This window comes from Cyanistes caeruleus, chromosome 24 (genome assembly GCF_971803275.1).
Source record: "Cyanistes caeruleus chromosome 24, bCyaCae1.hap1.1, whole genome shotgun sequence".
NCBI classification, from domain to species: Eukaryota; Metazoa; Chordata; class Aves; order Passeriformes; family Paridae; genus Cyanistes; species Cyanistes caeruleus.
The window spans coordinates 5,248,642-5,270,348 of NC_141724.1; the positions used below are offsets into that span (position 1 = coordinate 5,248,642).

The following is a 21,707-nucleotide window of genomic DNA, read 5'->3' on the forward strand; positions in this document are numbered from 1 at the left end:
CACAGAGAGAGCTCACGGTCCCACAGAGCCCATGGCTCCTTGGACTGGTGCCCTCATCCAAAGGGCTTCAGCTCAGCCTGGCCTGCCATCAGTGACCCCCGTTTGTGCCCTGCAGTGGTGACATGAGCCAGATGGGGACACTGATCTCCCTGGATTGCCTGTTGTGCCAGATGAAAGCCGAGAGAACTGTGGACATCTACGGCGTGACGCTGCAGCTGGCCAGGAGCTGCTGCCTCATGACCCCAACTCTGGTAGGTGGGAAGGAGAAATGGGGTGGGCAGGGAGAAGCAGATCCTTCGTGCTGACCTGCCTGGAGCTGGCAGCATCCCTGGATGCTCCCTGCTGCCTTAGAGCCTGTCCACCCTCACTTTGTGCTTCCTCCCCACCCTGTGGCTCTGCCAGCCACCGACAGCTGAGGACACTGACTTTTCCCTGGCAAGAGTTTTCCACCTCCTCTGTTCTGAGTTAAAATCAGCTAAATTGCATGTGAGCTCACAGTAAATCAAGGCTCTCTTCCCATTGTACTCGAGGAAGGTGTCACCCCACACAAACTGCCTGCTCACCCTTGGCTCCTGGGCATGGTTGTCAGCCTGGGGACCCAGAACCTTTCCTGCAGCCTGGCAGGGGAGCCAGTGCCACGTTAGCAGGTGTCCTGTGGGCTGTGGCTCTGTCTGAGGGGGCTGCTCTGTGCCAGCCCAGCCTCGGCCTGACGGGCACTCGTGGCACCAATGCCCCTGGCCGTGCTCCAGCTGCTGCACGGCCCTGGAAACTCCCCACAGGGCACAGCACAACCGGGAAAGGTCTCTCCGAGGCTTCCCAGCTGCACAGCCTCCTTCAAGGAGCTAATTACATTCTTAATTAATGTGAACCATGTGCGTGGAGGGAGCCAGAGGCGGGCAAGGCGTCCGCTGCCCCCACCTCAGAGCTGCTTTGTGCTCCCTTGGCCCTGCAGGGACACAATTCACCCATAAAGGCACAGCAAGTGCCCATCAAACGCTGCTGTCCCTCTGAAGGGGGGCAGCAGAGCAGCTGATTCCCCTCTGAGCAGCAGGGCTGCCCTCCAGCCTCCTCCATCCCTGTGGGTGTGCCAGCACCCCTTTATGTCTGCGGGGTCATCGGCGGCTGGCGTGTTGGGGACATCAGATTTTGGGGAGGGGAGCGAGGGGGAAGACGAGCCTTTGATGGATATTCATGGGCAGCTGTGGGATGTTAAACACCAGCAGCTGCAGCGTGTCCCAGGGGATGTGCTCTTGCTTGTGGCCGGTCACTGAGTGTGCCTGGGCTGGAGCCTGGGCTGTCAGTGCCGGTTTCACAATCGGACCTGACTGGCTGAAAGCACGCTCTGCTGACCTGGAGCCTCAGCCATTGTGTGATCCCAGGCATTCCCGGCCCTTCGGTGAGGCTCAGCCACCACAGGGAGGAGGCTCCTCGTGACTTGAGGCTCAGCCAGAGCATTAACGAGCTGTTGGGAATGCTGCTGGGGCCCCTCTGCAGCTCCTAATCCCCCCTGCCCACTGCCATGGCATTCCAGCCCACACCATGTGCCTGCTGGCCTTGTCCTCAGCTCTGTGCCCTGAGTACAGCCCTGCTCACCTCCCTCACATCTTGCCTACTCCTGCTGTCATTTTGGGGCAGCCTGGCATTTGAGCCTCATACCAAACACACCGGGGGTCTCAGAGCTCTGAGCCCGTGTTTGCACCTGATGGATCAGTTTGGTGATACTAAAAAGAGAGTAAAAAACAATGCAGCTGGGTGGAACCCACACAGATTTTCCTGTACCTCTGTGAGCACCTGCCCTGATCTGCTGTCAGCACCTGGCTCTGGTACACTGGGACTACACCAGGGGAAACTCCTGCTCCAGAGGTCTTCCCTCCTGGCCCCAGGTCACTGTCAGACCCCAGGCCCTCCAGCTCCACGCCCTGCAGCATCACTGGAGCTGCTCTTTGCTCTTGTTTTGGATGCAAACACCACAGCACATCCAAAAACCACTGGGGCACTTGGAGGAAGCCAAATGAAATTGATCCTCTCCATTTTAGATGGGATATTCCTCACAGGTTCCTCCCTCCATCATGGGGGGTGAAGAAGGGGAAGCAAACATGGTATAACAGGCTGGTTCCTCCTTTCTGACTGACACAGGACCATCACTGGGGAGAGCAAATTGTGCTCCTCTATCAGGCACTGTTCCTTAATGAGGATTTCTGAAGGCACACTGCAGGGTTAATCTGTGACTGTGACCCCTCTTTCTCTCTTGCAGGACCAGTACATGCTCCTGTACACCTGCATCCAGGACATCCTCGCTCAGAACCAGCCCTGACGCCGCCTGGCCCTTCCTGGCACCCTTTGCTCCCCTCTGCAGGGTCCTGGACGGAGCTGGGGGCTGCTGAGGGCACCGTGGGGCTCCTGGCACAGAGCGAGCCCTGCCGTGACCTCCCTGGGCACTGTCCCCAGCGTGGGGTGAGCTGTGACATGGGGTGTCCTGGACAGACAGACTGCATCCTGCCACGGGGTGTCCTGGACAGACAGACGGACAGTGTCTCTGTCCTGGACAGATGGACAGTGTCCTGCCTCTCAATGTCCTGGACAGACAGACAGTGTCCTGCCTCGGGGTGTCCTGGACAGATGGACTATGTCCTGGACAGATGGACAGTGTCCTGCCTCGGGGTGTCCTGGACAGACAGATGGTGTCCTGGACAGACGGACAGTGTCCTGCCCCAGGGTATCCTGGACAGACGGACAGTGTCCACGCACCGCTGCAGCCTCTCAGCGCAGCCACAGTGGGGGCAGGAGGGGATGCTCTCCAGTTTCAGACATCTCCTGAGGTTCCTGGTGCCTGGAAGGTTCTGTGCCCCCCTCAGGACGCGCCGTGGGGCCCTGCGGTGCCTCTGAGGCCCCACACGAGCATGGACACCCTGGGCTGGGGGCGCCTGTGGGCGCTGCTCTGGAGGTCTCAGAGGTGCTGAGGGACCTGGCTTGTCTGGGCTGGTGGAATGGCCTTAGGTACAAACAATAAACAGCCCTAGGAACGTGTGTGCTTGTAAGGGGGTTTGGCTTTCAGGGGTCTGCCTGGTGTGAAGGCTGCAGCGTGGATGCTGTTCCCTAAAGGACAGCTGTGTCCCTTGGGCACTCCAGGTGCTCCATGGCACAGCAGCTTCTGGTCACGCTCATCCTCTCCTTCCCCTGAGGAAACACTTCTGCAGTGAACACTGAGCCCACCCAGAGCTTCATGAGGACATTTTCAGATGAAGCCTAGGCTCAAAGTTGTGAACATGCCAGCTCCCCAGCACCCAGGAGCAGGTCAAAGCCACCTGGTTCAGCTGACACACTGGTAAGCAGCTCCCAGTCCTGCTGCTCTGGGACCTGGGTTGCTCTGAAGGAGGGGTGGCCGTGCCCAAGCTGAAATCACAACAATCAGCTCAGTTCACTGAGCTGCAAGTGCAGGACAGAAGGAAGAGTTAAATAAAAAGATGGTTTCACAAGTATATTCCTCATGTATCTGGGACCCTGTTTACCTTTCAGGGTGGGGTTACAGTGCAATCCCAAAGCAGTGACCCTGTCCCAGCGTGGCCCACACTCCTGCCCAATATTCCATGTCCTGTGGCAGCTGCCTTGGAGTGGGGTGAGGAGACAAACCAGGTTTGATAAGGGGCTCCCAAGACCTGTTCTAAAGAGCAGATGTTGGGTGACTGAGTTGGCCACTCATCCTAGTTCCCCTGTGATTCCACTGGAAGCTTCTCCCTCTTCCAAACAAGGATCTGCATCCCAGGATGGGGCACCCAGGGCACCTCAGCCATCCCAGCAGTGGGATGAGGCCTCTTTTACATTTGGGTATCCTTTTCTCCCTCTCCTAAATCACATTTCTCTGGCACTGCTGTTCCACACGCCTCCCACCCTGCACCACCCGTCCCCAGCAGTGCCCAGCCAAGTGTCCTGCCTGCTGTGCCCTGCCCAGATGTGGCACAGCTGGCTGGGAGCAGTGGGATACCTTCTGTACAGCAGGCAGAGCTGCTCAGTCCCCTCTGCCTCCCTGAATCCCCTGCTCTGCTCCCAGCTCCAAGCTGCAGCATTCCTGTGTAGAAGTTTCAAATGTAAAAGTGTTCAGTTCTTTTCCCCAGGATCGAGATTCACAAGCAGAGAGATGGTTTTTGTGTTTGGATTTGGGATATTTATTTTCCCTTATCTATATTACATTTTTACAGACAGTGAGCACTTCTACACACTCACCTCGGACTCTGTCCAGAGGCCTTTTAAGCATAAACCATCCAATTATCAAATGCCAACTAATTTATTTTTACTTTTAACCCAATAACCAAACACCTGTGTCCCACAACGCAGATTCTTCCATCCAATCACCTCATATTACCCAAAAACCCTAGAAGAAAAAAGATGAAGGACAAAGGGACAATGCTCTAAATCCCCCATGTTGTCCCTTATGCACTAATATAGCTTAAACCCTAAACTCTAACTTTCTCACCCAGTGGCTTAATATCATTCTGTCTAACTTCCACACTCACATTCTCAGTTTCTCCACTTAGTTTTAGCTTTCTCCATGGTCTCAGGTTAAACTCAGTGTCCTCTCGAGTGTGTGAGGCACAGATAAAGGAATATTTTCTGTGCCTCTGACTCCACCATGCCCTGTCACCCACAGCTGGTGGCACAGAGCTGCCAGGGGCGCTGGCCCTGAGACATAAAGAAATTAAAGGCAAAGTGAGGGAGGCACGGTGCTGTCCACAGAGCTTCCAAAAGCCCAGGAGAGAGTGATCCCTTGGCCCTCACATCTGGCTAAAACAGCAGCATGGTGTTCCCAGCAGCCGAGGTGCACCTGCAGACACCTGCAGCTATAGCACAGCTCCTCCAGCAGCCGTGGGGGGAGCTGCTCGTGTCCAGGACAGGCACAGGACAGGGATTTGTCACCCAGAGTGGCCAGCAGGCCTTGCCCAGTGAGAACGTGCTGGCTGTGACAGGCACAGTGTGTGTCTGGGGCACAGCCTCTGCTCCATGCCCCGCCTGACAGGAGGCCAAGCTGGTGACGATGATGAATTTATGACCTCCCACCCACTGCTGCTGTGGAGTCTGGAGCCACAGATGCTTACAGAGGGTGTTGTGGGAGCTGTGGTTTGGATGAATAATTTTCCAGCCCTGCAGCTCAAGAGCCATGAAACCCAGAGGGGGAGAGAAAGACAACAGAACACTAAAACAAAACAAGCCTCTGGCTTGGGCTGCCCAGCGAGTTCTGGGCCATGCCATGTTGTTCTTCATGTTTCTCCTGCTCCAGATGAGCAGCATCCAGCCACTGCCCTCCTCCATCAGCCCCAGTGCAGAGGACAAAACACGGGAGATGAGCAAGATCTTGTCTGTTTGGAGCCTCCTTCCTGCTCCCCTTTCCATGGCTGCCACAGCAGGGACAGGCTGTGGGTTGCTATTGCCCAGTGATGGGACACAGGGACACCACCCCTCAGAGCTGGGGATGCACAGCCATGGGGGCCTGACAGTGGCTGCTGGAGCACCACAGCTCCTTGATCCCAGCCTCTCCAGCACTGAACCTCTGCCCCAGGCTCTTCCCTGGCCTGAGCTCTCCCCAGGACACAGAGTCCAGCTGCTCCACAGAGTGTAATGGGCCCCTGCTCCCACCACAGGGAGCTGTGTCACCCTGACACATCTCCAGCTGGACACCTCCATGAAGTCAGGCGCTGGCACCAGTCATGGCATGGAACACCCACTGCCCACCATCTCTTCCACCTGAGCTGTACCAGGCCAGGAGCAGCAGGATTGCAGCCAGATGCCCCCAGGATCTCCAGCATCCTCCACCATCAGCTGCTGTTGTTGGCCACCTCCTGGTGAGAAGTGCTGGGGCCGGGTTTGAACGGGAAGGGGAATCCACAGAATCACTGGGTTGGAAGGGACCTCTGGAGATCACCCAGTCCAACCCCCCTGCCAGGGCAGGATTACCTGGAGCAGTGACACAGGACCATGTCCAGGTGGGTTTTGAACGTCTCCAAAGGGAGAATCCAGCACCTCCCTGGGAAAATGTTCCAGTGCTCTGCCACCCTAAATGTGAAGAATTTCTTCCTCGTCTTGAGGTGAAATTTCTTGTGGTTTAGTTTATTCCTCCAGGGACAGGTGAGTAGGACAGGAGCTGAGGGCCCCTTCTCAACACCCCTCTTGCACATGCAAGGCTTGCTGTGGCTGTGGCTCCCTGACCCAGCTGAGGTGCTCCAAAAGAAAGGTCTGCAAGCATGTAGGACACTGGACCAGGGTTCCAGTCCACCTAACAGGTCTCCTACCCAGCTCTGCACCTCTGTCCCTCTTCTCTGCAGGGCATGGAGCCACAGGTCTGCCCCTCTTTGCAAGCAGCCCCTCAGAGCAAGGGGCTGCAGTGCATCTGAGGCTTGTGCTGCTCTGTGCCCTGGGCATCAGGCTGGAACCATCCTTCTCCATGAGACTTCACAGGCACTGTCAGGAGCCATGGACACCTGTCCCTGTCCTCCCCCTGCCCCAGCTGGTGCCACACGCTGGGCACTGGGACCTCCTGCTCGTTTGCAAGGGTTTGCTGTGTTTTGGAAAGCCCCTGGGAGTCCTTGCTGGGCCCAGGCTCACACAGAGCCTGACCGTGCTGCTCCAGCCTTTGGAGGGCCCTGATGGGAGCAGGAATATTTGCCTCTGACCTTGGATGGCTCTGCAGGGCATGGCTGGGCTCACAGACACACACAGGATCCTGCTCCATCTCTGCTGGTTTGGATCACACCCTGCTCCACCCAGGAGCCAAAGGATCAGCTTCCAGAGGAGCCAGGGATGAGGAGTCTGAGGAGCATCACTCTCAGAGATCACATCCCAGCAGTGATCCCCTCACAGAGATGTCAGCTGAGGGGGATGAGTGAATGCCACAGCACACGTGGGCCAGTCCTGGTGATGTTTATTTTGTCTCTGGTGCCCCTGTGCCCTGTGATCCTGCCTAAGGCTCTCTGCATCCTCTCCTGTCCCTGCAAGCCCTTCTGGAGGACAGGACTCACTGCTGTCCTCCCCAGGCTCCTCCTGGAGCCTTGGCAGTGAAACTCAGCTGGCACCATCCACATCTGCAGTGTGGACTGGGTGTCCTTGGGCACCAGCAGCCAAACTGGGATCCCACTGGGTTGATCCTTTAAAATCTGGAAGGAAATAAATGAGGGCCAAAGCAGTTGTCCCGTGGGAGGAGGGCAGGAGACTCACTTGTGGTTTGTTCTGGGGGCTGTGTCAGGCCCCTGCTGAGGATGGAAACAAACAGCCTCCAGCACTTTGACTTGGCTGCTATCACCAGTTTTCCAGCTCGGGAAGGACCTCAGCTGGATGTCCAGGGCACTGGCATCACCTTTGAGGAGCAGCATCACCCTCTCCACTCTGCTGAGTGACCAAGTCAAGGCCCACAGGCTGTAGCACCAGGACCCCAGAGGTCTGGTGGCCCTGCAGAGGGGACAGCAGTGCTGCCATTGAGGTGTCACTGCAGCCCTGCCCCAGCCACAGCAGCTCTGCCACCAGCTCCAGAAAACCTTGCCAGGCACAACCCTCAGGCCAAAGCCTGTTTGGAATCTCATTTCTGGCCCACAGAGAGGACCTGGCCAGCGCTGGTCCACGAGGCCCTGGCTCTCCTGAGGTGCAAGGCCAGACCCCTTGGAGCATGTGCTGCTGTGAGCAGCCCACTGCCACCACCCCCAGCCCCTCTGTGCCCCTGCCCAGCTCAGGCCATGGCTACACTTGCAGCTCACAGGAACCCGACCTTGTTCTCCACTTAGGTTGTATTCTAAATTTCCCCAATTTTTCCCTAAAATTTCCCTAATTTTTTTTTTCAATTCCTTCTTTTAAACAAGCTGTACAAAGACGTGCTAGTGTGGAGGCAGCAGGAGAAACATCACTGGGATGTCACCTGCCACTGGGAGGTGTCAGGTGACAAAAAATAAAATTGCTTAAAAAATATTTTAAAATTCTGCATGGACTAATCCATTAACAGATTCACCACAACTACCCAGAAATTCCAGTGGTACTATACAGTGTTATTCAGCATTTTAAAATTTCTATTATTTTCTTATAAGTTGCCAATAAAAATGAGGGTGTGTCAGGACTGCACCGAGGAGCATGCTTTCAATCTTTTCTAAAATCAGATTGCAGTTGAATTGTGAGGCCTGAGTTTTGTGATTGTTAAAGATGCATTGCTTCTCTGAAGGTGTTTTAGCAGTTCCTGGCTGTCTTTGATGAAAGTCTCATCAAAGTGTATTGCAGGCTGAGAGATTTTCTCAGGTGAGTAGAAAGAAGACTACACGAGGGTAAAATAGAAGCGTCTTCCTGCACACCATAGGATAATGCAATAGTTCGTGAAATGCTCAGGAATTGCAGCCAAATCCTGTTTTTGTTTGGTGTCCGGAGTCTGGCTCCATCCCTTCGGAGCCGGGCCCTGCAGGGAGGGAGCGCGGCTGTGATCCTCCCTCTGCTCTCGCAGCCACCGCTAGAGGACAACACACAAACACGGCTGAGCTGCAGGGAGCATCCTGCATCTTCTGCAGCTCCTGCATCTTCTGCAGCTCCTGCATCTTCTGCAGCTCCTGCTCCTGCAGGGAGCATCCTGCATCTTCTGCAGCTCCTGCATCTTCTGCAGCTCCTGCATCTCCTGCATCTTCTGCAGCTCCTGCTCCTGCAGGGAGCATCCTGCATCTTCTGCAGCTCCTGCATCTTCTGCAGCTCCTGCATCTCCTGCATCTTCTGCAGCTCCTGCTCCTGCAGGGAGCATCCTGCATCTTCTGCAGCTCCTGCATCTTCTGCAGCTCCTGCAGCTCCTGCTCCTGCATCTTCTGCAGCTCCTGCTCCTGCAGGGAACATCCTGCATCTTCTGCAGCTCCTATTCCTGCAGGGGAACATCCTGCAGCTCCTGTTCCTGCATCTCCTGCAGCTCCTGTTCCTGCATCTCCTGCATCTCCTGCAGCTCCTGTTCCTGCAGCTCCTGCATCTCCTGCAGCTCCTGTTCCTGCATCTCCTGCATCTCCTGCAGCTCCTGTTCCTGCAGCTCCTGCATCTCCTGTTCCTGCATCTCCTGCAGCTCCTGTTCCTGCATCTCCTGCATCTCCTGTTCCTGCATCTCCTGCAGCTCCTGTTCCTGCAGCTCCTGCAGCTCCTGTTCCTGCAGCTCCTGCATCTCCTGCATCTCCTGTTCCTGCATCTCCTGCAGCTCCTGTTCCTGCAGCTCCTGCAGCTGCAGCGTGCCCGCACTAATGGCACAGCCCACACCGCTCCCAGCGAGCTGCAGGTTCAGCCAGAGAGGGCTGAAAATGGCACTTCCACCCCTGAGGGACTCAGAAATTCCAGGTTTACCATGGAAGCATCAAAGCTCTCTGGTCCAAGCAGCTTGCCGTCAGACTCTTGGTGTTGCCAGGGTGACATGCTGGAATAGGTGACACTTTGAATGTTGGCAGCTGTTAGAAGATCTCAAAGAAATAAGAGATGGATATGAACCACCACAGCCAGCCTGGAGTAAAAATCAAACAGAGAAGTCAAAGTGAGGCACATGGAGAAAAGCTCTCCAATGTCAGGACATGCTGCTCCACAAAAATGTGAAAATTGGAGTCAGTGCCTTCCTGAGGGAATCTCCCTGCTTCAGCTGAATGAGTTTACAGGAGGAACCTCTTCGGTGTGACTTTTTGCAAGAACTGTATTAACAGTGTGATCAGCCCTGGGCTCCTGAGGACAATTTGCTGAATGAGGAATTGTCTGAGGTGGTGATGTGGCTGGCATTGGCTGCTGAGGCTGGAGGGAGAGGAGCAGGGATCACAGATGAGAGCTGCTGCAGCCAGGAGTGACAGGACTGACACTTTCTCCAGACTGACTTTGAATTCCTGGCTGCTGTCAGAGCATGTCCAGGCATTCCAGGCCCTGCTAACATCCCATGGCAGAGCTTGGTGAGGAACCTCATCCCTCTGAGGAGGGCTCCCTGTCTCCCCACCAAGCAGTGTTTTACATTTGGACCTGTCAGAAGACACTGCAAATGTTTAATTAATGACAGCTCTGTTCATGATGGAAGCGAATTAATTCCAATTAAACCAGTTCTTGCTCCCAGACCAAAATCCTCTCGCTCCTCTGCACTCGGTGGTGATCTTTCCAATGACTGCAGCAGTCACAGGGAGTCCTGTGGGATCTGAATGCACTTTGCAAGTGAAATAGTTTCAGATCCAGCATCACCCCAGCCAGGAGCCCTCAGGCAGAGTCTGTGCATCATCCCCAAAGCCTGAACTTCATCTTGAGCACTTTTTTGGGGAGGAGATGCCTGCTCTGACCCACAGCTTCAAGGCATCCCAGCCCTGGAGCTGTTTAAGTCTCCCACTGCTCCAGTTCACCTTCCTGACCCCAGATAACACTTCCACCTCTTTTATCCTGAGACAATTGGGATATCAATCAGGAGACTCCTGTGCCAGAAGGAAAGGCCCATTCAGAGGAAGCAGGGCTGTGAAATCATCTCTCAGTCTGTGCCTTAGCCACGTGGCACTTTGCCATAGCATGGCTGCAGTGGGAGAGGTGACTTCTTCAGTGTGCTTCACCCAAACCTGGGCCCTTTTTCCTCTGCCTCATTCCCCTCCTCCATTCATGGGTGTGAGGAAGGCAGAGGGAGGAACAAACCAGGAGTTCAGATCCACCTAAAGCCCCATGGACAGCTGTCTGTCTTCAGTGTGAGCCCCATGTCCAGCTGCTGTCCCTGTTACAGACATGCTGGGCTCTGTAGGGACTTGGTGGGGTTCAGGCTGTGGGGTCAGGCTCACCCCTATCCCTCAAACCAGGGGATGACAGCAGTGACCCCATCTGAGGGCATCACAGCAGCCCTGGGCAGCCAGTGGCTGTCATGGGTGAGGACACGGAGTTGTCCTTTGCAGCCTTCCCCTTCTGCAGTCCAGCACCCTTTGCTGAGCAGGTGTTTCTGCTGCCCCAGAACTCGGCAGCTCCTTGGCACAGAGCCCTGATGTGATCCCACACGTTCCAGGACACCACCAGGCCCTGGGCTAGGCAGTGCCCCCTGCTAAGCCACCCCAAGACACAGGTCCAGATGACATGGCCCCAAGCCCCCACCCAATGGATTATTCCTCTACTTTGGCCACTTTACCCAGGGTTAGAAAGAGCTCTTGGAGCAGCCCCTGGCATCAGTGCTGGGCAGCTCCTGCAAACACAGCTCCCACATGCCTTGATCTGGGCCAGACTGACGGGAGCACCATGTCCCAGCACGGAGAGCGGCTGTGTGACACCGCTGCTCCATCCCCCTGCATCCCCCCAGCCCCTGCCTGCTGCAAGGAGAGAGCACCAGGGCTGCTGGAGGGTGAGGGCTGGGGCTCAGGACAGACAGACAGACAGACAGACAGACAGCCTCGGGCATGGTCGCTCCCAGCAAAGCCCCTGAGCTCCTCAGTCCCTTCTCCCCAGCTGCACCCTGACTTTCCAGGCACAGCTGAGTTTTGCAGGCAGCACAGACACGGAGTCCTTTATCCGGGGTTATATTTCAGCGTCCCGAAGTCTGGAGCCCTTGAAGTGGCGGCTCGGTGCTCCTGCCTCTCTCCTTCCACTGCTGTGCCCTGTCGGAGCCAGCTCTGCCTTCCCCTGCCCTGCTATCTCACAAAAACACGGTTACAAAACAAGCCCGGCTCCTGGCGCTATGAACAGGTCTTTATTTGCTGAGGTTTCTTTTGGTTGGTTTTTTTTTTTTTCTCTCCCTTTCTTCCCTTTGAATGAAATTCCTGCCAGCTCTCAGAGAGAGAGAGAGAGAGGGAAAGAGCAGAAAGTTTTAACTCCTCCCATTGGAGTGTCTCACGCCCCTGCCCAGCCCTTGAAACCCAATAACCAAGATCATTCAGCAATGCCTCCCCTTGCCCGGCTGCATCCTCCCCGCAGCGGGACCTGCCGGGGATCCCCATCCCAGAGCCGGGAGAGGATGGGCACCCTCCTCCTGTGGGCCATTCTCCTGGGCTGCTGTGCCCTGTGCCAGCCCGGGGAGCCCCCCGCAGCCCCCTGCCCACCGCAGTGCCACTGCGAGCAGGATGGCATCGTGCTCTCGGTGGATTGCTCCGAGCTGGGGCTCTCGGAGGTCCCTGCCAGCCTCAGCCCTCGCACCGCTTACCTGTAAGTACAGCCCTGGCTGCTTCCTCTGCCTCCCCCGGAGCCTCCGACAGCTGCGCCTTTCCTCCGCCTTGCGAGTCAGCGCCACATATTCCCGAAATTAAATTTCCTGTGGAAATCAGAAACCGAGCAAAATAACAACAACAATAATAAAAAAAAGAGGCAGCTCTTCGGGCAGGACCTGCCGAGCTCCCCTCCTCCCTCGCCCCTCGCAAGCGCTGTTTGTGCTGCGATGCTCGGCTCCCGGCTGCAGCGGACCGGGGATCTGACTCGCTGGCTCGCTTTTGATTGTCTGAGCACATCATGGAGTATTTTTACCCAGCAATTAGCGCAAACTGCTCCGGGATCCTTCTGTCGAGCGTTTCAATAACTCAGGGCTTTGCGGGGTCTGGGTTTGTGCTGGCCACCAGCAGAGTCCGAGCTGCCTTTTTAAATGAGTGCTAAAGCCTTGTAAGAGATCTGGTGTTACTGCTGAAGATCAATAGATCAACACAGGTTGAGGTGTGGTGAAGAAAGAGCAGAGTTTATTTTTCCTCCCAGGATTTATAGGTTTCTTACCATGGCCAGAGGTTGGATAGTTGATTTTTCCTCCCAGGATTTATAGGTTTCTTACCATGGCCAGGGGTTGGATAGTTGATTTTTCCTCCCAGGATTTATAGGTTTCTTACCATGGCCAGGGGTTGGATGGTCAGGATAACATTTCCCCCTGCACTGGCCATGAGAGATGCCCATCACAAGATGTGGAACAGAAAGAATGTACACATATCTAGGTTTACAGTTACTGTCCTGGGAAAGTCTTTAGAAAACTATGTTAGCAAGCTCAGAAGCTGAGTTTTCAGGGCGACAGTCTGGGGGATTGGTAACTGTTGTGGTTATTTATGAATTAATTTAATTTTAAAATGCTTGATTATCGGAATGCTTCATAGCCCTTCTGGTGTTAATTCCCCAAAGGGTTAATTGACAGAGACTGCGGGGTCCATTTCAAGCCGCAGAGGTGGTCTGGGGTGCCATCACACTGCTGAGGACTGAGGATCCTGAGAAACGACTGGGGAAAAATCTCAGGTTTAACCGGGAGAGGGAACATCCCTCTCAGGGAGACACTTACCCTGGGGAAGATTCCCGGGTTTATCCCGGGTTTATCCACAGCTCTTTGGCACACGGGCTGGCAAAAACTGCGGCATTGCCAGCTCGGAATGCAGCCAGGGCACTGCCAGGGAAATCCATCGGGCACCAGCGGCAGAGCTGGGGTGTTCATCTGTGCTCAGTGCTGGAACTCGTGTGTGACAGTGACACACAGAGCCTGGGGTTGGTGTTCTGTGTGTGACAGTGACACACAGACCCTGGGGTTGGTGTTCCTGTGTGTGACAGTGACACACAGACCCTGGGGTTGGTGTTCCTGTGTCTGGCAGTGACACACAGACCCTGGGGTTGGTGTTCTGTGTGTGACAGTGACACACAGACCCTGGGGTTGGTGTTCTGTGTGTGACAGTGTCACACAGACCCTGGGGTTGGTGTTCTGTGTGTGACAGTGACACACAGACCCTGGGTTGGTGTTCTGTGTGTGACAGTGACACACAGACCCTGGGGTTGGTGTTCTCATGTGTGACAGTGTCACACAGACCCTGGGGTTGGTGTTCCTGTGTGTGACAGTGACACACAGACCCTGGGGTTGGTGTTCTGTGTGTGACAGTGACACACAGACCCTGGGGTTGGTGTTCTGTGTGTGACAGTGACACACAGACCCTGGGGTTGGTGTTCTGTGTGTGACAGTGACACACAGACCCTGGGGTTGGTGTTCTGTGTGTGACAGTGACACACAGACACTGGGGTTGGTGTTCTGTGTGTGACAGTGACACACAGACCCTGGGGTTGGTGTTCTCATGTGTGACAGTGTCACACAGACCCTGGGGTTGGTGTTCTCATGTGTGACAGTGACACACAGACCCTGGGGTTGGTGTTCCTGTGTGTGACAGTGACACACAGACCCTGGGGTTGGTGTTCTGTGTGTGACAGTGACACACAGACCCTGGGGTTGGTGTTCTCATGTGTGACAGTGACACAAAGACCCTGGGGTTGGTGTTCTGTGTGTGACAGTGACACAAAGACCCTGGGGTTGGTGTTCTGTGTGTGACAGTGACACACAGACCCTGGGGTTGGTGTTCTGTGTGTGACAGTGACACACAGACCCTGGGTTGGTGTTCTCATGTGTGACAGTGTCACACAGACCCTGGGTTGGTGCTCTCTGGCTGGCAGTGACACACAGACCGTGGGGCTGTTTTTCTGGGTTGTGCTGAGCAGGTGTTCAGCTGTTGGAGCAAAGCCCCCTGAGCTGCCCAGGAGGGGTTTTGCAGAGCCAGGGGAAGCTGCCACAGCTGGATGAGGGATTCTCTGCTCCTCCTGCTCGCCAGAGGAGCACAGTCTTGTACCAGCCACTGGATGGCCAGAGCTGCACTGAGTTAGCTGCGAGAGAAATGAAACAGGAAAGGACGATGCTCACTGCGGACCATGAAAGATGAGGGAAATGTGTAACGCAGGCTGTAATTCCCCTGAGAGAGGGAACCGTTTGTTACATGAGGTGTGAGTGCTCAGAACTGTCCCTGGGGCTTGGTTTGGAAGCGGCTGCCCACGAGTGGAAGTCTCAGGACGGTGCAGGAGAATGCAGAACATTGCAGCACTGATGTTTCTGTGGGGACAGGGGCAGCCCCATCGGGCACCCTCCTGTCCCTGAGGGGTCACAGGATGGGGCAGCGGCTGCAGGTCATCCCCACAGGGCTGGGCTCAGGGCTGCAGGTCATCCCCACAAACCCAGGGACATTCTCTGTTCCCGGAGCTCAGTGCAGTGTTCACCCTGGCCACGGTGTTCGGAGCAGGGACACAGAGCCCTGGGACACGGGTCCCTGTGGATCCCAGCGGGTGGATGGAGCTGCTGCAGAGCCCTGGATTCCACCGGGGCTGGGACCTCGGGACAGCCCTGGAGCTCCCAGCACTTCGGGATGGTCCTGCTGCGGTCACTGGCCCCGGCCCCGCTCCCCGTGGGCTGTTACCGACCCCGGTCCCGGTGTCTGCATCAGCCCCTGTCCCCGTGTCTGTCCCACCCCTGTCCCGTGTCTGTCCCACCCCTGTCCCGTGTCTGTCCCACCCCTGTCCCGGTGTCTGTCCCACCCCTGTCCCGTGTCTGTCCCACCCCTGTCCCGTGTCTGTCCCAGCCCTGTCCCGTGTCTGTCCCACCCCTGTCCCGTGTCTGTCCCAGCCCTGTCCCGGTGTCTGCATCAGCCCCGGTCCCCGTGTCTGTCCCACCCCTGTCCCGGTGTCTGTCCCATCCCGGTCCCCCTGTCTGTCCCACCCCGGTCCCCGTGTCTGTCCCACCCCTGTCCCGTGTCTGTCCCACCCCTGTCCCGTGTCTGTCCCACCCCTGTCCCGTGTCTGTCCCACCCCAGTCCCGGTGTCTGTCCCACCCCGGTCCCCGTGTCTGTCCCAGCCCTGTCCCCGTGTCTGTCCCAGCCCTGTCCCGGTGTCTGCATCAGCCCCGGTCCCCGTGTCTGTCCCACCCCTGTCCCCGTGTCTGTCCCATCCCGGTCCCCCTGTCTGTCCCAGCCCTGTCCCCGTGGCTCACACGGTGGCTCCAGTGACAGTGGCTCTGGGCAGAGCCCCCTCCCCAGCCCGGGGGACACAGGGGGGACCCTCCGGGTGTGCAGGGCTGGCCCGGGGGGTGTTTAGGGGGTCCCAGTTTTCCTCCCTCCCTCTTTGGGTAACACCAAGCCTGCCAGTGAGAGGACCAAACAGATGTGATGGAGGTAGAAAGGACGAGCTGGGAATGACTGGGGAGGACAGGAGAGCTGGCTTTTCTCCCTGCTCCTGTCACCAGTTACAGCAAGTTATGTGAGGTTAACTTCCCAGGTACAGGTGTGCAGCCAGGGCTGTTTGTCAAAGCAAATCAGCATAAATTTCATAGAAAGTATGGATATTGGATGGGATCTAAGTTCTTCATGGAAATACAGGCTTAAGCTCCCCATTCAAACACGTAAAGAAATGCTGGATTACTTTGGAGAGCTCCAAGGGCTTAAGAGAGAGCCCTGGAATGGCAGCAGGAGCATGGGGCTGGCAGGCAGCTGCCTGCAAAACCTTCCAGTTTCTTTGCTCCGTGCCCTGTCTTCTCAGCAGGTCACTGGCACTGTGGAGAGCAGAGCAAAATAAAGGATCCTCATAATCAACCTTGATTAATGATTAGTGCCTCACCACTAATGAGCTGGTGTCCATCCCCATCCACTGAGCCTGGCAAGGATCCCATCCTTGCTCACTCCTGCACCTCTCTGACCTTGATCCTGGCCCCACACATCCAAACCAAGTGTTTGCAGTGGAGACATGGCTGGTGAAGCTGCAGCTGTGCTCACGGAGATGGGAGAGATTTCCCCTTTAGCTGAGGTGCTGGTGACAGTCCCGTGTCCCACACCACATCTGTCTCTCAGTGTCAGGGCTGATCTGGGGCTGCAGCAGAGGTGGCTGGAGCTACTGGGGGCTCCCTGGAAAGGACAGCAGCAATCTGGGGCTGCAGGAGAGTGGAGCTGCACAGGGAAAGGTTCCTCTGCAGCAGAGGGGCTCAGAGACCGTGGGAAAATGGGCAAAGCTTTTTGGTTAGCTCAGCTGTGATCCCTGGCACCGCTGCACACCCTGCGTGGGGGCAGCCCCACCTCAGACTCCCCAGGGTGAATGTTCCATCCCATGGGCTGGCACAGTCCAGTCCCCAGCTGTCCCCATGGAAGGTGCCCACGGTTGGGTGCAGCCCCCTGCCCTAGGATGGCACCCTGACCCCCTCTGGTCCCACAGGGGAGACAGCTGGGGGTGAAATAATCTCTCAATTTGCCAAGGTTGCTCCTCTTTCACCAATAAAAATGACACCACCTTGCTTGTGCCTGCCAGGGGTGTGCTGGAGAGTCTTTCTCAGCAGAGAACACCTTGGGGTGGAAAGGCATCAGCAGCAGAGCCACGGTCTCGTGTGGACATGGCCAGGGAGCACACACACCCCACACCCTGCACAGCTCCAGGGGGATGTGACACATCTCGCAGAGCCCAGCCTGAACACACGTACATGGAAGGATTGCTCAGATATCCGAGGCTGGAAGACACTTCTGGAGGTCTCTTATCCACATTCAAACAGGTCCATCTTGTGAGGCTGGTCAGGATCTTGTCCAGTGGGTAAACCTACTGGATAATCTTAGGAGTATCTCTAAGATTCCCTCACCTTTTCCCTGTTTTTTACTACCCTGCTTTTCCTAATATCAAATTGCCAAATCCTATGATTCATCTTGTGCCCATTACCTCTCATCCTTCCCCTGCACAACTCCTAGGGGACCTTGGCTCCAGCTTCTCTACCCCCTTCAGTCAGCAGTTCAAGGGAGCAGTAACACTCCCCCATTCCTCCTTTTTTGTGAGGATTGATCCAATCTGCCGGTGTGAGCCGTGTGTGGGGCGTGGGCAGGGTGGGGAATGGAGACACTGCAGGGGAGGAGGTGAAGGACAAACCTGGAGGCTGCCAGACACCAGTAGCTCCATGGCTCAAAGCTCAGCTGGAGGAGCCATCCCAAGGGTCTCACAGGGGTGTCAGGCAGCTCTGCTGCTCCGTGCCACATCCCCAGAAGGGTCTGCAGTGCTGCTCTGTGTCCTGGGAAAGCAGCAGACACCAGGACACAGCTGAGGAGGCTGTCAGGCTGCTGCTGTCACAGCAGGATCAGCGGGGAGGGAAAAGCAGCAGGTCCTGGCTGCTCCCAGGTATCGCCAAGCATCTCGTGAGGCTTCCCAGACAGAAAGGTTCTCGTTCCCCACGCTGCTTCCTTTGAGGAGAACGGGACCAGGAGCCCTCAGGGCTTTTCTCACCTTGCAGAGACATTTTGAGATACTGCCTGGAATTTAGCATTCCACTGGGAGCCTGGGGCCCTGCATCACCCACTCCTCTCCTCTGAACCCTCTGCAAACAGGTGCCACACAGAGCCCTGACAGGGATGTGCAGCAAACAGGGATGCTTTGAAGCTGAGCAGACACTTCCCAGCTCACAAAATGTCCAGCATAGCACAGAGAGAGGGAAAGACACCTTTTTCTTGATCTTTGCATTTTGTAAAGAGCCACAGAGCTGCAGGTAGGTGAGGCAGCAGGTTTGGAGGCTCAGTACCTCGCTGGTGCCTGAGCAGTTCGAGCAGCAGTGCTGAAGGCAGCTCCCCTCAGCCCAAATCCCTCCCCATGAGCATCATCTGCCCCTTGCAGCACCCCCGGGGTAAGGACAACCACGAGGTGACTCCCTGGGATGGGGAGCACCCCAAGAGCTGCCACAGGAGCTGGGACACCAGTGGGGGGGACAGGATGTGCCCTCTGGAAGCCTGGGCAGGCATGACAGCTCTGGGGAGGGTGCTGGGGCTGAAGGGGTGATCAAGGCTCCCAAGGAGTTGGGGATTCCTGCAGAGGTGACCCCTGTGTGCTTTAGGGACAGCCACACGCCCTAGGGAGAAAGAGGGAGCAGCCAAAAATGCAGAGAACACAAAAATCCCAATGCAAAGTGTAAATTAAATCCTTCCTGGGGCCAATGCTGCCCTCCTGCCCCAGGTGATTTTGCACACACCGGTGAGACACCATCCTGTGCCTGATGCTTGCCTGGTGCCAGGGCCCATCTACAGCTTCTTCTTCATGCCATGGTCACCACAAGAGCCCCACTGCAGCACCAGGACCCACCCAAAAACCCCAAAAAGGTGCAGATTCACTCCCCAACCCTTCCACTTCTCAGGCCACAACAGAGCCCGGGACTTCCAAATGCCTCTGCTGTCAGCTGGCCAGCACACAGGGGGACGCTCTGTGCTTGACCTTCTTTGCTGCTGGCAGACTAATAGGAAGTGCCATCCCTGCCCTGTACAGCCCAAAGTCCACAGTCTCATCCTCAGGGAGTGCCCAGAATGCTTGGGGGAAACATTCTGGATGTTTATGGGCTTGGGGATAAAGGAAGATAAAGCTGCTGAGGGGCACTTGAAGAGCCAGGCTCTGCACGCTGCACTGCATTCACAGCTTTACATTCACCGTTTAGCAGCTCTGAGGAACTTTTTTCTCACATCTAAAATATCAGAGCTCACAGGGGTTTCTGGCTCTCAGGGATTTGGGTTCCTCCAAAGGAACTCTATAAAGTCCTTCTGCTGAGTCCATACGGGCACTTCCCAGGGACACAGGTGTGCTCTGCATCCCTGCCAGCAGCATCTCACACATTTCAAGGGCAGGACACCTGGATTCAACTCCCAGCACCTCGATTACAGCCTCAGGGTGTCCCGTGGGTGACAGTGGCTTTCTGTTGGCATGTTGCTATGAAGGTCTCAGGGGGGAGCATCTCCCTGCACTCCTGCATGATGACACTTGGGGAGACAAAAATGGGCTGGTCCAAAGCAAGCCCTGCCCGAGGGAGCTTCCAGGGAGAGCTGAATCCAAAGCTCTGGATGGTGTTTCCCTCTGGAAACATCTGATTAGGCAGATGAGCACTAACCAGAAACAGTAATTCCTGTCCTGTGCTCCCCAGCCTGCAAGGAGGAGAAAACCAAATGGAGAAAATCTGAGATCAGGCATAGCTTGTGAGAGAAACTGAGCAGCAAAAAGGGAACAACAAGGGAACAGCAACAAGGGAACAGCAACAAGGGAACAGCAACAAGGGAACAACAACAAGGGAACAGGTCCTGAGCATTTCCAAATTGCCTTTTGCATCCTCTGGGCAAGGTGGGGCTCCCAGCCCAGCAAGAGCTGAAATGCCCTGGTCCCTTGGCCCACAGCAGTGCTCAGTGCTCATCCCTGCATTGAGGGTGATCATTCTGTAGATGCTTCAGGGTTGTGTGTGTGGACTCAAGGCTCAGGGCAGAGCAGTGGAAAAACACCAAACTCCAGAGCAAGCAGAGAAAATGGGGGTGAGGGAGCCCAGACCAGGGAGGTGGAAGGAGTGAGGGGTGGGTGGGAGTGCTCAGAGCAAAGCCAGAATTGCAGGACCATTAATCACAGAGCCACAGAATAGTTTGGGTTGGAAGGGACCTTAAAGATCATCTCATTCCACCTTCCACTATCCCAGGCTGCTCCAAGCCCTGTCCAACCTGGCCTTGGACACTGCCAGGGATCCAGGGGCAGCTTCTCTGGGCACCTGCACCAGGGCCTCCCCACCCTCACAGGGAAAAATTTATTATAAATAAATATAAATATAAATATAAATATAAATATAAATATAAATATAAATATAAATATAAATATAAATATAAATATAAATATAAATATAAATATAAATATAAATATATTATATATACATTATAAATATGCTATAAATATATTATAAATATTATATATATATAATTATATTTATAATATAATTATAAATCTAATCTAAATCTGCCCTCTGTCTGTGGGAAGACATTCTCCCTTATCCTGTCACTATCTGCCCATATAAAAAGTTGCTCTCCCTCTTTTCTTTAAGACCCTTTTAGGCACTGGAAGGGGCTCTAAGGTGTCCCCAGAGCCTTCCCTTCTCCAGGCTGATCCCAGAGCTCTCAGCCTGCCTTAATAGTGAAGTCAGTCCTAGAGCTGCCCGAGGAACATGTTTGGTGGGATGGTTTTCCAAGCAATATCTCACTTAATTGAAAAGGAAAAGCTTAATGAAAATGGACAGTGTTCATGGGACTGTAAATGGTAGAAATGTAGTAACAAGTTCAATCAGGAGAGATTATTTCAATGTTTTCACTTCATGGTGTCTTTCTAAAAAAAGTTTCCATTTCCATATTTCCACCTGCTGGTGCTACATTTACCCATAGACCATTTAATATCCACAGTGCAGGACTTCAAGACTATCAAAGCAAAGCATTTTGCTGTTTTTAAAACACAGTTTATTAATTTTTTTATTCTATACTAAATATTGACATGCTGGCTCTTTGTTCTAGGTTCAAGGTTCCCCAACCCTCCCCAACCCTCCCCAACCCTCCTCAACCCTCCCCAACCCTCCCCAACCCTCCTCCTTCCCCCTGCAAACTCCTCCCAGGACAGCTCGGCTGGCACTGGAGGAGAACGGGGGCTCCGCTTGGACTTTGGGGGATTCTCCACTGCCATCGTCCTCGAGACTGGAGGGATGGAGGGATGGATGATGGATGGATGATGGATGGATGGATGGATGGATGGATGATGGATGGATGGATGGATGGATGGATGGATGGATGGATGGATGATGGATGGATGGATGATGGATGGATGGATGATGGATGGAGGATGGATGGATGGATGGATGGATGGATGGATGGATGGATGGAAGATGGATGGATGGATGGATGGATGATGGATGATGGATGGATGATGGATGGATGATGGATGGATGATGGATGGATGATGGATGGATGATGGATGGATGATGGATGGATGGATGATGGATGGATGGATGGATGGATGGATGATGGATGGATGGATGATGGATGGATGATGGATGAATGGACGGACGGATGATGGATGAATGGACGGACGGACGGACATGGATGGATGATGGATGGATGGATGGATGGATGGACGGACGGACATGGATGGATGGATGGATGGATGGATGGATGGTGGAT

General features: G+C 55.0%; 3 protein-coding genes across 5 annotated transcripts in view; 2 read left to right on the forward strand and 1 right to left on the reverse strand.

Moving 5' to 3' along the window:
• The window catches only part of LOC111939897 (receptor-type tyrosine-protein phosphatase V-like), a 41,576-nt gene extending 38,097 nt beyond the window's left edge, over nt 1–3,479 (forward strand). For both annotated transcript variants that reach the window (XM_086861760.1, XM_086861762.1), the window contains 2 exons: nt 116–251; nt 2,255–3,479. In XM_086861760.1, the coding sequence (XP_086717886.1) occupies nt 116–251; nt 2,255–2,314 (196 nt within the window). In that variant the 3' untranslated portion in view covers nt 2,315–3,479. The remainder of the gene's footprint in view (nt 1–115; nt 252–2,254) is intronic.
• A 4,521-nt stretch (nt 3,480–8,000) lies between these two features.
• LOC147649430 (uncharacterized) lies at nt 8,001–12,143 on the reverse strand. Its single transcript, XM_086862069.1, has 2 exons — nt 8,840–12,143; nt 8,001–8,697 (listed from the first exon to the last, which is right to left on the reverse strand). Exon 1 carries the CDS (start codon nt 9,176–9,178, stop codon nt 8,861–8,863), a length of 318 nt encoding a protein of 105 aa, XP_086718195.1. The 5' UTR covers nt 9,179–12,143; the 3' UTR covers nt 8,001–8,697; nt 8,840–8,860.
• LGR6 (leucine rich repeat containing G protein-coupled receptor 6) overlaps nt 11,813–21,707 on the forward strand; it is a 145,307-nt gene continuing 135,412 nt past the window's right edge. Inside the window, exon 1 of one of the 2 annotated variants that reach the window (XM_023942356.2) lies at nt 11,813–12,114. In XM_023942356.2, the coding sequence (XP_023798124.2) occupies nt 11,852–12,114 (263 nt within the window). In that variant the 5' untranslated portion in view covers nt 11,813–11,851. The remainder of the gene's footprint in view (nt 12,115–21,707) is intronic. The other variant, XM_023942357.2, reaches the window with a different exon arrangement.